Raw genomic sequence first — 16,644 nt, forward strand, 5'->3', positions numbered from 1 at the left:
ACCAAAAATTATTGATTTAGAATATGTAAAAATAACTGGAATTAGGTGCGTTATATTCTTTGCTTTTATCTTGTCTATTCTGTTAAATTCGTGTATATATATATAAAATATTACCTTGGGCACAAAAAATAGCTCCCCTCAGCTTTCTCCTCCCTAATATACTACCAAAATTCCACTGTCTCTGAACCTCTTTGATTTCATTTTTCAGAAAATTGGAATTCTTCCAAAAAGTCTTCAAATGCTCTAATTCACTCTCCTTTTTGTCACTTTCTTTTCTGACTGGTGCTATGTCAACAACATATTTCTAATATACACTTTTTATATTAATACCGTATTTTATTCATTATGAAAGCTCCTTAAGTACTGAGATTTTATCCTGAACACATTCATTTTGCCTGTATTTTTTTTTTAACATTTGAGGATCACCCTTTCATTTCTTCTACCAAGTTTTTTGGTTTCAACAGCCTTGTACTTTTTCTTGTACTCTGTTCTCAAGACCTTTAGGGTCTATCTTTATACCTGTTGTTTTTTCTATTTCAATTTGTTTCAGATATTTCCCTATTATGGATCATCACAGTCTTCTTCTGTTTGTTAACCTTTTGACTGCTCACTAAAGTAAAAATATTTCTTCTTAGCTTAAACATGGGTTCCTCCTCCTATATTTTAAATAATATTCTTAATAACCCCTCAGACATTTTATTTCACCAATATACTTTTTTTCTACTTTACTATCACTTTTCTTTTTTTTCTAGGTCTTTCTCTTTAAATTTAATTTCTTCTCCCTTTCTGAGTTTGTTCATGTTCTTCTCAAAACCATTTCTGCCAGTAGTTCATCTTGAAAATGTAGTATATTTTAAATTTTCCTATATCATATTAAGGAGTGAAACCAAGATAAACAGTTTTTCACCAAGGAGTATAAAAAATAGCAGACTGTTTCTGTGTGATCTTTGTATTTACAACAATTGCTGAAACTGTAGTTTTCACATAGACTGAAAATCAGTAGTGTTGGTTGAAAATTGGTCCCAGTATATATTATTTAGAAGGGATGTCTGAATGCATTCTTTGATTGATAAACTATTTTTCTCCTTCTGATGTATGTGTGTGTGTGTGTGCGCGCGCACGCATGTATAGGCGAAGCTTATTTATAGCTTTAGAAAGTCAGAATTATTGATTAATGGTTATGGATACAACTAAAACTTTTGATTTGGTGATTTTTTACATAATTAACCAATAAAGATTACTTTTGGCTCCTAGTCTTATGATTTATTATATCTACTTTTTAATTAAAATGCATATTCCTTTAGCAAGGACATAATTCATGTTGAATGAGGTATTTTATTTATTTCTAGTACCAATAAAATGTATCAGCAGTAACAATAATTTAAACAGGACCAAATTCTTATTTTATCTCTGAAGTGAATTTTCAAAATTTTGGTGTTTGTGTGTGTGTGTTTTTTTTTTTTTTTAAGTTTTATGTGTTTTTAATAAGTAAACAGAAAGAACTAGAAGTTTTAAAGACCTCTAAAAACTTGTATTTTTAAAGACACAGTTTTGGCAGTTGAAATATTCATGTCTCTGGGGTCTTATCAGTCATCTAATTAATTTAAACACCAATAACTGCATGTTAAAATGTAATTTTGAAAGATCACAGATACCTTTATGAATTTAGATTATATAATTTCAACAACATTTTTATCCACTTACTGTATTCTTAATATAATTCTAAATTTTAAATAATATTATAAAAAAGTGATGGCTTTTGGGGACCAAGGTAACTCTGTGTAGCTTCTAAATTGGAAATTTGAGGATGACCTGGAAGAAATAAATTGGTTATTTGTTATGTCTTTATTATCTTCCACATTTGTAAAATAAGAATATCGGAAGGAAAACCTTACAAAATGTAAATGTTGAATCATAGTTTGCATAAGCACACCAGAATTGAAATGTTAAATGTTTGCTTTCATAGATTAAATTTGAATTTATTGCATAAAATAGTACATATGCATCTGAATCAAATGAATAGGTTACTATTTCTTTTCAGTTACTGCATGACGTATTTATATATAGTTCTATATTGGCATAAAGTGAGTTTCACTGTTTTAGAATGAACTTATAAAATGTGATAGAATGTGCTCTGGAGTTAAAATTTGTTCTCCTGACATAGAGTCCTTTAGATGTAATAATTATTTAACTTGCAATGATTAAAATGTTGGTGTAACTTCATATGTAATCCTTGCATAACATACTAACAGTTTTGCTATCAACAATGTCACATGTGTTGAACACTCTGCACCTGTGGTAACCTAACAGTCACTTCCAAGACATGTATCTAACCTTGGCATTGGGCAAACATGAGCTTACAAGGAAACTGTGCCGCCTATTCACTGTAGGCACTATTTTGTTTCCACAGCAACAAATCAGTGGAGAAACAGTTTGGAATTGGCCCCTAGTGTCATTTAGGAGAGTCACAAACAAGATTTCTTGTTCTCCCGGCATTATTGTCACTGGATAATTCGAGGACTTTCAATCATTTTCATTTAAAATTTCTAATTAAACCTATCTGAGAGTAGGCCATTAAATTCTAGATCAATATCTGAGAGTAGACCATTAGACCAATATCTGAGATCAAGTATCTGAGACTAGGCCATTAGATTCTAGACCAATGACCATAGTGTGCATTCAGAGACCAGAAATCATTTCATAAGTTTTCCTGTTGCTGAGGAAGCTCAATCTTGCTTGAACTGGGGACTACTCACAATAACCCCCGGGTTAGTTTTTTTATATTATTTCTACAGAGCAAGGTTTAGAATAAATTTTTGTTCCAAATTAATTACATCTGAGTCATTATCTAGCATATTCCTCAACATTGTGATACTACTGTTTCCATCATTTTCAAGTAATATAGACAAAGAAATCCAAATATAAACTTTTAACAGTCTATCAGAGACATATTCTGGTGTTTGGTTTCCCATAATTCCAATTATTATATAACTCTTTCAGAGTTGCTTTATTCATTCTGTAGTAGTCTTTCATTGCCAGCCATCACTAACCTTTCATATCTTAGGTTGATAGCTTTTTATTTTAGTATATTATTTTTTATTTAAAACCATCAACTGCATCTTGTTCACCAAATATCAATGTAGTTCTTTCTACATAAAATTCTGTCTATTAAAGTATTAAATTTGCTGTCACACTTTTCTTTTAAGCATTCTGTGCTATGTTCTGTTCAGTGTCAGTGTCTTTAGTTCTGATTTTTCAATTTTGTCCCTCTCCTTTTCCTTGACTCGTTAGTCTGATCCAACCTCTTCTACCTCATCTGATGATTATCAATATGTTATGGAAGCTAAACTACAAGAAATGATCTCCATACGTAGGAAGGTAGTCCTACTGGACTTTACTTTCTATTGCTAAATAGAATCCATCTAAGTTTTTCTTTTCATTTATAAAAATTATGTTACTTTTATTTATTGATAATCAACCATCTGTGCAGTTCAGTGCTTCAGGAGCTTAAGATTGGACAATGGCAGGTTTGTGTTCAAACCATGCACAGTCTGCATGTTACATTTGGCTGATTTCATTGCTCATAAATAACTCCAATGTTTTGCTGATGCTTGGATGTAACAGGCCTTTGTAGCTGACACATTTCAAGCAATGCTGTTCAGCTGCCTGTTTGAAGAAAGTTTATTTTTTAAAAACTATGTTTGCAGTTGGTAGTAGCTTGCTTTACATTTTATTTCAATTTATTTAGAGGAAAAGTGTTAACCAAATCTTACATTTCAGGTGCATTCTTCATATTTCTTAACAGGCTGAAGAGAGACATGGAAATATTGAAGAACGTATGAGACATCTAGAGGGTCAACTTGAAGAGAAAAATCAAGAACTTCAAAGAGTATGTATATTAAGAACTATTACCCCCCAATCATCGGTTTATGAATTCATATTCTGCATATAAGAAGAAAGCCTTTAATTGAGTATGGGTTGTACTTAAAACTTACAAATATGACCTGTAGACTTTGAAGAAAAAGTTTCCACCACTTTAACCAAAACAGATCTAAAATTAAATTCAATTTAAAACTAGCAATGCTATAAAAATAATCTCAAACAATTTTTAAATGGATTTTTATGTCATTTTTTAAAATGTAAGGCTAGGCAAAGAGAGAAAATGAATGAGGAGCATAACAAGAGATTATCGGATACTGTTGATAGACTTCTGACTGAATCCAATGAACGCCTACAACTACACTTAAAGGAAAGAATGGCTGCTCTAGAAGAAAAGGTAAAATGATAGAAGGGTAAAATCACATGAATATTTTGCAATGCTCTTATGATCATGTTTGTTTTATATATAGCTGCAATTATTGTAATAGTCAGATGATCCATTTACTTAGTTTTTTAAAATGCCTGATACATTCTTAGAAAGAAATGCATATTTTTTTATTTTAAAAAGTATAAGATCAAATTTAGGATGAATATAAAAGTTGCATGATATATAAATATTTTATATTGGCATACTCATATGAGGCAAATGTAGTAAAATATGCTGTGCTTTTATGATGAAAATATTTTGTTTATCCTCTGCCTGGTATGCAAAATAAAAAAGTGATGAGACACAAGTCAATACTTTTTGGTGGGGGGAGGTGATTTGAAATATTCATGTGTCAAGTGACTGATATCTACACACCAGTCTAAAAGTCAAAATGTAAGTGAGTTTATATAATCAGAAGAACTAGTATCAATCCCAGTAGAGGGTTTAGGAACCCAGTATTTTCAGCTGCATTATTTCAGAAATAGTGCTTCTCTACAGTCTGCAATGTAATTTACAGTTACATATGTCTCATTGATAGTTGGCAGCTACCAGACCAGCAAGAGTTATGAGAGCTGGTTACCAATTCCAGAGCATAAATTAAGGTAGGGTATAAAACCCAGATGATCATATCATTTTGGAAATTTAGATTGAATGGCAATCACTATTTTAGCTAGACATTTTCCATTAGTGCATAAAATAAACCAAAATAGGGAAAATGTTTTGACGAAAAGTTAAAGTAGTTTGATTAATTTACCCATTAGAAAGTTATAAGACATGACTTCCTCTCATACAACTTCAAATACGTAGCCACTGTGGAATTACTACACTCTTAGTTTAATTTTACTCTATAAATATGAAAAGAATACATTATTTTAAATAATGCCTTATAGTACTTGTGTGTTTTGTAGAAAAACAAATAATTTTTTTCTTTTTTTTCTTTCTTTCTTTTTTTTTTTTTTTTTTGAGACAGAGTCTGGCTCTGTCGCCCAGGCTGGAGTGCAGTGGCCGGATCTCAGCTCACTACAAGCTCCGCCTCCCGGGTTCACGCCGTTCTCCTGCCTCAGCCTCCTGAGTAGCTGGGACTACAGGCGCCCGCCACCTCGCCCGGCTAGTTTTTTGTATTTTTGTAGTAGAGACGGGGTTTCACCGTGTTAGCCAGGATGGTCTTGATCTCCTGACCTCGTGATCCGCCCGTCTCGGCCTCCCAAAGTGCTGGGATTACAGGCGTGAGCCACCGTGCCCGGCGAAAAATAAATAATTTTTAACAACAAAAATAATTTTCTGGCAAGGTTTATTGTAAGTATCGATGATGCCAACTTATTTCCACATGACTTTGTGACGTGTAATATTAGGTTTATGAGTAGCTAGAATTTGTTATTTCTCTAATGATTTAAGTATCATTATAAATTGTTAATTCCACATTGCAGTAAATGTCCAGAAAGTGAAAATTTTAAGAATATGATTTCCTGATTTCTTCTTTCTTCAGATAATAGAAGTGAGTTCTTCTGAATTCTTTATAACACCTCTAAGATTTAGCTTGTTGCTCACTTTTTCTTATTTGAAGAATAACCAATAGTTTCCAATTTAAAATGTGGTCTGAGAAAAGGCAAACAGAAATAGCTTAAAAAGCGACGTTTATTTCATTTGTTCATTCAAGTGTAACAAAATAACATTTCCCATTTAAATTACGTATTTTTTTAAATGTGAAGGTCTCACGTTTGAAAATTTCATCAAAGTGTGATTTCCATGAAATACCTGTACTAAGGAACAAATCTAAGAGGATTCTTGAGTGATAGAATATTAATCAATATATATTTAAGTATTTTATGTTTAATTTATTAATTATTTCTACTATTTTCTTTTTTTAGAATGTTTTAATTCAAGAATCAGAAACTTTCAGAAAGAATCTTGAAGAATCTTTGCATGATAAGGTATAATGGAAACTTACGTTTTTGGCCCATTTTTCTATTTTTATTTTCTATTCCACTGATGAATATTTTGTTGTAAAGTAAATTTGAAAAAATAATTTTAGCATACTATCTTTGTAAAACAATTTTAACATTTTTATTATACCTGCACAAGAGTGTACATAGAGAGGGAGAGCTTGATGAATCTTTGCAACCCACATTCACCAAAAATTTGCATTCCAGAAACTCCCCCCAGATTAGTCTATACTCATACTCTTCCATTAAAGGATAATCACTATCTTGACTTATAACATTAAAAAATAGTTTTATCTTGCTTTATGCCTTATATAAATAGAATTAAAATATATGCACTAATTTATGCCTAGCTTTAGATAGTCTTTCAGCAGAAATATATTAAATACTATTATATATAGGAATTATGCTAAGTTATATATGTCTGAGCATAATCCTAGTTCCAAAGTAGCTAAAAAATTCCAATTGAGGAGAGAGAACACAGCCTTTACAAACCAGTGGAGATGCAGAGTAGCAGATGCCAAGTGCCAAATTAGTAAAGTAGACAGTAAGAGCTACAGGTAGGAAAGACCATAATATATTGCTGCTGTGAAGAAGACTTCAGGAAGGAGGGACTTGACTAAAGATTTAAGGGAAAGTAGGACTCTGACGCAAGGCTTTCAAACATAGTGCATGTGGCATGATCACAGGTGCTTGGTGGGGGGAGGGGATGGGTAATGAGTGTGGCATTTTAAATAATAGGTACAACTATTTGTCTGAAATCAATTATTACTGTTGTAGGGTATGTGGTAGAAGAGGAAACTAAGGGCAGATTGTGAAATTTTAATGGTAGTTGCTAATATGTATTTTTCTTATTAGCCTGTAACGTTATTGTTAGCAATTTTATCTTATTTTGTTAAAGAAGCTAGGATTGCTAACTTAAGAAGTGATCTATAACTGTGTGTTGAGAAAATATAGAAGAAATGGAGAGAGAGAAGGAAGGGAAAAGGGGAATGAAGAAAAGAAGGGAGGGGGGAAGAAGGAAGGGAGGGAAGGGAGGGAAGGGAAGGGAGGAGGGAAGGAAGGAAGGAAGGGAGGGAGGGAGGGAGGGAGGGAGGAAGGGATAGTATGGGATATAGAAGGTATTGGAAAAGATGAAGAATAGATGAAAGAGAACAATTATACATTTAACCCTACTGGATGCTGCATATTATGATGCAATTAAAAATAACTATTTAATTCTATAGTCAAGGTGTCCAGAATCTCCTGAAAGATGGGTCTTTAGAACAATGTTATGTGGGACCTAGAAGATAGTATCTGAGTCTTTCTGAGGTAGTACACAATGGCAACACAGAGGAGATTACATTTCTAGTAGCCTCTTAAAGGCATATATGATCTTAATAAAGGTAGAAGATTCTAGGTAGAGGATGAATCCTCTGCAATAAAGAAAATCAAGATGGTTGATTTGATGAATCATCAGAAGTTTACTGTGACTGGTATGTATTTAAAGAAGTAGTTTTTGAGCAGATTGTGAATTTTGGACTAGATGTTGTTATGCGTGTTATGTTATCCAAAGCTCTGTGTGCTCTTGGCAATATCCCCAGAACCCACTCCCCCACCACCTACTGAAGTCTTGTAACTCCAACAATCTGCCTATGCTACCAAGAGTACTAATCATATCATGCTTTGCATCCTTGCTTATGTCAATCTCCACAGAGAGTAAATCCCAGGTCATACCTCATTTCTGAACTATCATCCCATTTAGATGGGCACATTCACTAATCTGGCCACATCTTCTATAATTCCTCAAATTTCCACTGAACTAACTGTACTCACAGTCCATTATCAGCAAAACCCTCTGTAGGCTCAACCTCTTTCTCAGTGTTTCCCTTTCCATCTTTATCTCTAAAATTTAAAGTTTCTAGGTAGCTATCCTTTCTTCTCTCTGATTCGCCCTTAGTGACCTCATCTGATCTCCTGTATTTAAACACCATCTGTAAGTTGAACACATTCAAATTTAGATTACCTACTGGGTCCTCTTCCCTGAGAGAGTTTTTATATTCTAGTGCCAACTCAATATCTCCATTTGGACACCTATGTACCTCAAATGTAACATGCCAATCTATTCTCACCCCACTCCCACACATCGAACACCACCACCACCTAACCTAACATACCAGCAGTCTTCTCAGTCAATCTTAATTACAATTTCTTTCTTTCAGTTACTCAGGCTAAAAAACTTGGACTCAGTCTTGACACCTATGTTTATTTCATGTCCCTCATCTAGTCCAATATCAAATCCTCTTAGTTCTGCTCTCACAATGTAGCCAAAATATAGCCAGTCTTACCCTAACACCAATCTTGTCCAAGCCATTACTCTCTTGCCTAAAAATTTTCTCTCTTTGCTACCTCACAATTTAACTTGACAATCTATTTCACAGCCATTAGAGTGATCATACCACTTCTCTGCTAGAAAATCCAGGAAACATAGCAAGAACCCATATTTACAAAAATAAAAAATAAAAACAAATTACCCAGGTGCAGTGGTGCACACCTGTAGTCCTCCTAACTACTTGGAAGGCTGAGGCTAGAGGATTACTTGAGCCCGGGAGTTCAAGGCTGCAATGAGCTGTGTTCACAAAACTGCACTCCAGTTTAGGTAACAAAGTGAGACCCTGTCTTTAAATGAATAAATAAATGAAAGATTTTTTTTTTTTTAATCCTCCAATTGTTGCTCATCTCATGCAGAGTAAAAGCCAGAGAGTTTGAAGTGGTTTACAACCTCTTTTAGGACTACCCTTCCCGAGTGCTGCAATCATACTTTTAAAAAGTATTCTCTACTTGTCCATTTAACCTCTCCAATCCAGCCACACTGGACTCCCTACCCTCTACTCCATTTCCACTAAGAGGTATATGCACATGCTGTTGCTTTTATCTGCCATGCCTTTTCCTAAGAGTCTCATTTTTTAATTTCTCCTTTATTTAGGTCATTGCTCAAGTATCACTTTATTGAAAAACCCTTCCATTACTCCCATTTTCTCCTTCCTAACAACATTGTGTATTCCTATATTCCTGCTTGTTTATTGTTCATCTTTTCTACTAAATTCTAAATTGCAAGAGGGCAAGACATTTTTCAGCTCACTACTGTATCTCAGGTGCCTGACACACAAGAGGTACTCACTGCACTTTTGTGAAAATAATGAACAAAGATATTTACAAATCAATAAACTATTGAACATTTTAAAGCAACGCGTTATTGTACATGTGTTTTAAAATTATATGTCTAGCAGAGAAATGAGTAGGAAAGAGACTGAAGCTGGTAAAAATCATTCAGGAAAAAGATAAAAAGGGTTTAGAGTAGGAAGGTAGTGAGGTAGTGAGAATAAAAAGAACAGAGAAGAGAAACATTGCAAAGGCCACACTGACAAAAAAAAAAAAAGTGTGGTAAGAAAAGAAGTTTGAGTAAAGTAAAATATCAAGCACTAGCCACTGGGGAGGGGAAAAACAATAGTAGAAAAAATCTAGAATGATACGTTTAGACCTGTATAACAATATAAAAGTTATAATCATTAAAACCAAATTGAATGCTTACATGAGCAGTTAAATAAAGCTCTAAGACAACCCCTATCTTCATAAATTTACAGATCAGAACCTATAATGTCAATTTGAAAAAATTATCATTAAGTACAAGTAATTGTGCCAATATCAAGCTACTCAGTTGTTAACTTCATTTTTTAAGGTGCACTCCAGCCTCAGTGACAGAGTGAGGCCCTGTCTTAAAATAAATAAATACATACATACATGCATACATACATACATATTTTTAAAAAAATCCTCCAATTGTTGCCTATCTCATGCAGAGTAAAAGCCAGAGAGTTTAATTTCCTTTTTCTTTCAATCCAGTCATCTTTTTCCTTCACCCGTATGTCCTTTAACCCTCGTAGAATATTGGAAGTTCTTCATTTACTGTATAAAAAAGACATTTTCTTTATTTTCAAAAATAGATATGATTTCTACTCTGCATTTTTAAGTGACATCTACATAGCTGGTCATAATTTTAATATTCCCTTGAATTTTCAAATATTCAGGATTAGTGAATGCCAGGGATTGTAGATAATTTTTTATTGATTTCTGCTATCCACATTTTTTATTACAAGGAGAAAATTTTGGCATGCTTTATTATTATGTGTAATGACCTTTAATAAAAATATATCCTCAGTTTTTCCTTTTTAAAAAAACCGTTAAGACTGGTTTATCATAATTGGTTGCTGATATTACTGGCATCGGAGTAACACTGTTTTGATTTTTTTAGGAAAGATTAGCAGAAGAAATTGAAAAGCTGAGATCTGAACTTGACCAACTGAAAATGAGAACTGGCTCTTTAATTGAACCCACAATATCAAGGTAACATTAAACTAAAAGCTTATCTCTAGTTCACTGAAAATCGACATGAATTCCCTTATGGCTTCATATGTCCTCAACTAAAATAAATCAGTACTTCCTATTGCTCACTAGTCATTACCATGTTTTGACTCTTCACTGATTTACAGTTTTTACTTCAAAAATAAGTTTTTAATTTAGAAATTATTTCTGTAATCAATAAAAAATTAAATTACCTTTTGTATTCTACATTTCATTATATAGATGGAAATATATGAAAAGATTCTTAAATGAAGAAATTGAACTGTGTACAGAGAGATTCCATCTCATTGCAAGAAGAGGCATCAGCCCTTTCCTCTATATGTATTCAATACAGAAATTGAATTCAACATAAAATTTTCTATATATGTTCAGTGTAAAAACAGGCAGAAATATGTTCAATGCTTATTGTGACTAAACAAATATTATTGATTACGGTCACTTAGCAGTTACCTATTTCGGTAAACTAATTGCAAAAAAAGAGGAAAAGAGAAATGAATCAGGTAAAAAAAAAAAAAGAAGAAAGAAAAGAAAACTTCAAATAAATTTAGCCATACTCATCTACTTTGATTCACTATCTCATCTTAAGAAAAATAAGCAAGGGATGTCAACTTACTTGATAGATGATAGACAGATAGATAGATTGATAGATTGATAGATAGATAGATAGCTATGTTAATAATTCATACATAATTTCCTTTTGTGTTTGAGATGTTTTATTTAAAATTGTTTAGAAATCCTAGAAGGACTCACTCATTTAAACATGTATTTACTAGGCAACACAGAATAATAGCAGCTGTTTGAAACTTTCCACTACCAAAGGCTTTTAGAAAAAGTCCGTCTTTCTTGGTGTTATGTTCATCTTTAGAAAGTTAACTCCACCAGAGGAGGGGTTTGTATTTGTTTTGATAACTACCATAATCTCAACACCTAAAAAACTATTTTGCATAGAGTATGCTCTCAAGATATATTATAGAATGAATAAATGAATATCTGGTAAAGCATTATTCAGATGCTCAAATAAAAATTCAAATAAAAAATCCTAAAGTGTCTTAAACTCTTTTCAATAAGGAAAAACAATATTTAATAGTTTAAGTATTTCCATATTCAATTTAATATGAGAAACAGTTTGGCAGACATAAAAACACCCAAGAAACTTTTATATATGTAAGTCACTAATTGAGAAAATCATTCTTATTTTTCAAATTTTTAAGATTCTGATTTTTATATATGAACTGAAATGATTATTTCAATGGTATGTGTTCACATAGTTATGATTATTATAACGAGGATGGTGGAGAAGGAGAAGAACTGATAAAATATCAAGGGAGTCAATGCATAGAATAAACATTATTGAATCAATAGATTAAATATATATGAATAAGAATAAATGGTCAGTTCCTTGTTTGTTTGACCTTAGGTCTCAAAATACAGAGTTTCAAAGTGTTGTCTAAAAGTCTATCACTGCACTGAGTCGTTATGGGCAGCCTAACAATGTGATATTTATCTACAATGAAGGATGATTGGGCCTATATAGAACAATTATTCTTTGATCAACAGATTGTAGTGGAAGGAACCCTAGACCAAGAATAAGACAATTCACATTCCCAAGACTCAGACAGATCATTACAAGCTGCTTGATTTTGGAAAACCTGTTTTCCTTAATAACATTCTAAATAAATACATATTTGTACCTAACTAGTCATAAATGATATTTTTCTGATTATCTCACAGGCTTGCTTTGCAGATAAAATAAGACAAGTAAGCATTATAGTAAATCATATTATTTGTATAGTATGTATAGTAAATCATATTACAAGTATAAAGTATTATAGAAATAATTAAGGTAAGCTAGCTAAACAGAACTTACAATAAGTTACAGGATAGCTGAATGTTTATTAAACAATTATTTATAGAACATCCATGCTTCTGAGGACAAATAATTTTGTAAAAACAATAATGGAAATAGGAGGTGTGTGAGAACACAGTCTACTAAGTTTTGATCTAATAGGTGGGGAGGTGAGGAGAGATAAGCTAGGCGAGTGAATATCAGTGACCACTCTTGTCTCTTAATATCTCATCTGAGAAGAAAGTAAAATGAGTTCCAGAGTGACTAGAAAGGGCTTGATTTGGCTCAACTCTGAAAAAAGGTAGAATCTGGGTAATTGGAAAGGACAACAGAGGGCACTCCAGAAAGCAGAGCGATGGGTAATAGGTTTTCTCTAAAAAAATTCTTACCTGGCTTATTTATGCGAGTTCTTTAATGAGATTAAAGAACAGGAGATTCAGGAGGAGAAACTACAGGGTTCATTGCTTAAATGAACTGATACCTATTTTGTGACTTACTTAGCCCTTCCAAAAGCTTTCAAAATATTGAACACCTAGAATGATTTAGAAATTGAACTAGCATGATAATATTGCCTCTGTTTTCTCCTGTTAGAGAACTATCTCAGAGAACTGGAAAAAAGAGAAGAGAGATGAGTGTGAGGAGTGTTATAATAAAAAGAATACTAGGAGCTAGAATAGTAGATGGCAATAATATTTTTAAACTGAGACCTTAAAACTGTTAACCACATGTGTTGAGACTGTTTTCAGGGGAAAACAAACAAACAAAAACAAACAAACAAAGCATGTTCAAAGAAATAAAAAGAAAGTGTGAGTTACTGGAATAGAAAGAAAGCCAGTATAGCTGTATGAAAAGCTATGCAGAGAGTACCTTAAAATGAAACTGGAAAGTGACAAAGGTCCAAATTATAGAGGTTCTTTAAGGACATTGAATAATTTTAAGCAGGAAATTGATATGATTAGATCTGTGTTTTGCTTTTTTTTTTTTTTTTAATAAGTTATCTGGAGTTGTGAGATAAATCAACAAGAAAACAATGCTCATAGAATGATGAGTTCTAATGTTAGAAACTCCGCTCTGATACCTAAAGGGACATTAAGGTCAGCAGCCACAGGAAAAAGGAATCCAGACTGTTCAGAGCAAGATAGTTTAAGCTTGTATTAAAATCATTTCATGTATTTATCATCTTGCCAGATATTTATGAAGTGCTTATTATATACTAGGAACGCCTTCCTGGACGTAGGAAGGTAACTAAACTCTGATCTTTGTTCTTCATGAAACTTAGAGCCTCTGCCCAACAGATAAAGACAGAGAGTTGTGTCCTTTATGAATATGGCCTTGTTGGATTTTTTATGTAACTTATCCATGATAAAACCTGTTTACTTCATTAAGTGTCAAGTATATTGCTACAAAAATGAAAGCTGTCACTTATTTGAGGGATAATTTTTCAGTTCATTTGTTTTAATGTCCCATTGGCAAAACAAGAACTTTCTTAAGTTAGTGTCTTCCGTTGTTGCAAACACCCAGACCTCACCTCCCCTTTTTAATGTTACATAATATTTGGAAGTGCTTGTCTTTGCTCACAAGGATAACTTAAAAAGAGAGTATAGTCAATCAGCAGGAGCCTCAAATTCAACAGAACTAACAGCTTTAAGTGTATTTCCTACTGATGATGGATTTGTTATTTCATTTTATAGGGCAGCATGATGTCGCTGTTATTATCATCATCATTATTGTAACAATAAAATGAATTTGCTATAAATCCACATATAAGTAATATGCCTAGACTTTGATTATAGGGTACTTTATTACCATGTTTATTGAAAACTAGTGTAATGATACTTTCCAACTAAAATTTTCCAAATCTTTCATCTTTCAACAGATTTAAGAATGAAATGTGCTTATGAAAAGATTTTTCTTCATCCTTTTGAAACAATGTCTTATCAAAAACTTTTAAAAAATACTTTTGGTAGTATATCCTATTTTCTTTTATAAAACTAACACCATAAGCTTTGGGTCCATCTAAATTTAAGCATTTTGTTGATTCTCTAAACTGAAAAATAGAATGTGAAAAATAGACAATGTGTGAATAAATTTCTCCAAACATTTTAAAATTGGAAAAGTTCTGGGACCCCCAAATTTTAGACATTTTTAGCTAGATTTATCAGAAATACTTAAAACAAACACAGTAAGCAATAGCATAATTGTGATATACACAAAAGATCTTGAATTAAATTGCCAGAATTTAACCTAATGGATTTTGATTATCAGTCTTATTATGATTCATTTTACTACTGCATTTGAAAATGATAATAAACAGAAAGGTTATAAGTACTGTATATTCTAAAAGAAGAAAATGCACTTGACTTTCAGGAATGGACCTAAGACTGCAGCTTCTGATATAAGTCTCTAAAGAGGCCTCAGAGTCATGACAATTTATCAGTTTTCTTTCTTGAGGTTTATTTCCTTGAGGACTTCTGCTTTATTGCTAGTGAAACAGCAGATAGTAATTTCCTGGTAAGTTTAATATTTGAGATTGGATTATTTTATATTTTTCCTTTTTTCCAGAACTCATCTAGACAGCTCAGCTGAGTTGCGGTATTCAGTGGGATCTCTAGTGGACAGCCAGTCTGATTACAGAACAACTAAAGTGATAAGAAGACCAAGGAGAGGCCGCATGGGAGTGCGAAGAGATGAGCCAAAGGTTAATCTTTTAACTCAACTCTTCTCTAGTTTTATTTAAACAGATCACTTCATTTTGGATAGAATTTTAACACTGAGATAATTAGAAAATGCTAGCATTTTTATTAATTTGAAACACAGAGTGTGACTTAAAAAAATATATATATATAAGTAACATAAAACCCCAACTATGGGCCCAAAATTGAATAAGCATTTCCCATGTATTTATTCATATAACATTATGAAGTTGGTACTACTTATATACTAAGTTCAGACATAAAAATACTGAGGCTCAGAAAAGTTAAATGTTAAACATTGCACAGGTAGCAAAGTGATGGAGTCAAAACGTAGGCCTATATTTGTGTGGTTTCCAATACTATTAGTAGTGTAATATTGACTATTATACTACCTTGCCAAACATGTAGTCTTTTGATTTTCTTGGGCACTGGAGCAATGGCATTCATGTTGTTCATTCAAATTAATTTAATTAAAATTAGTATTTTAAAAACACTTTGAAGAAAATGTACATAGACTATTCCTGTGTTCACAAAGAACTATTAATGATAAGGGGCAGTGCTAGCCTTCCATTCAGTCAATAACTTAATTTAAAATTTGCAAGCTATGTTTGTTGAGTAATGTAGTTGTATTTTATAGAGAAGTAAAATAGTCCTTTGTGCCTAAGTATAGTTCGTTCTTTCAACCACTTTTATGTACACCAAATACTATATAATCCATTTGTCCTTATATTTTTTTGGGGGGGGCACATAAAATATACTTTATTTTTTTTTTTTTAATATACTTTATGTTCTAGGGTACATGTGCACAACATGCAGGTTTGTTACATATGTATACGTGTGCCATGTTGGTGTGCTGCACCCATTAACTCATCATTTACATTAGGTATATCTCCTAATGCTATCCCTCCCCCCTCCCCCCACCCCACAACAGGCCCCAGTGTGTGATGTTCCCCTTCCTGTGTCCAAGTGTTCTCGTTGTTCAATTCCCACCTATGAGTGAGAACATACAGTGTTTGGTTTTGTGTTCTTGTGATAATTTGCTGAGAATGATGGTTTCCAGCTGCATCCATGTCCCTACAAAGGACATGAACTCATCCTTTTTTATGGCTGCATAGTATTCCATGGTGTATATGTGCCACGTTTTCTTAATCCAGTCTGTCATTGATGGACATTTGGGTTGGTTCCAAGTCTTTACTATTGTGAATAGTGCCACAATAAACATATGTGTGCATATGTCTTGATAGCAGCATGATTTATAATCCTTTGGGTATATACCCGGTAATAGGATGGCTGGGTCAAATGGTATTTCTAGTTCTAGATCCCTGAGGAATCACCACACTGTCTTCCACAATGGTTGAACTATTTACACTCCCACCAACAGTATAAAAGTGTTCCTATTTCTCCACATCCTCTCCAGCACCTGTTGTTTCCTGACTTTTTAATAATCGTCATTCTAAC

At 32.8% G+C, this 16,644-nt stretch overlaps 1 protein-coding gene across 6 annotated transcripts in view; it reads left to right on the forward strand.

The window, feature by feature from the left end:
• The window catches only part of LOC117089678 (liprin-alpha-2), a 207,375-nt gene that overhangs the window by 89,178 nt on the left and 101,553 nt on the right, over positions 1-16,644 (forward strand). For all 6 annotated transcript variants that reach the window (XM_033221151.1, XM_033221154.1, XM_033221150.1 and 3 more), the window contains 5 exons: positions 3,806-3,889; positions 4,145-4,276; positions 6,175-6,237; positions 10,538-10,629; positions 15,056-15,191. In XM_033221151.1, the coding sequence (XP_033077042.1) occupies positions 3,806-3,889; positions 4,145-4,276; positions 6,175-6,237; positions 10,538-10,629; positions 15,056-15,191 (507 nt within the window). The remainder of the gene's footprint in view (positions 1-3,805; positions 3,890-4,144; positions 4,277-6,174; positions 6,238-10,537; positions 10,630-15,055; positions 15,192-16,644) is intronic.

The sequence above is a fragment of the Trachypithecus francoisi genome, unplaced genomic scaffold (genome assembly GCF_009764315.1).
Source record: "Trachypithecus francoisi isolate TF-2019V2 unplaced genomic scaffold, Tfra_2.0 Lachesis_group11, whole genome shotgun sequence".
NCBI classification, from domain to species: domain Eukaryota; kingdom Metazoa; phylum Chordata; class Mammalia; order Primates; family Cercopithecidae; genus Trachypithecus; species Trachypithecus francoisi.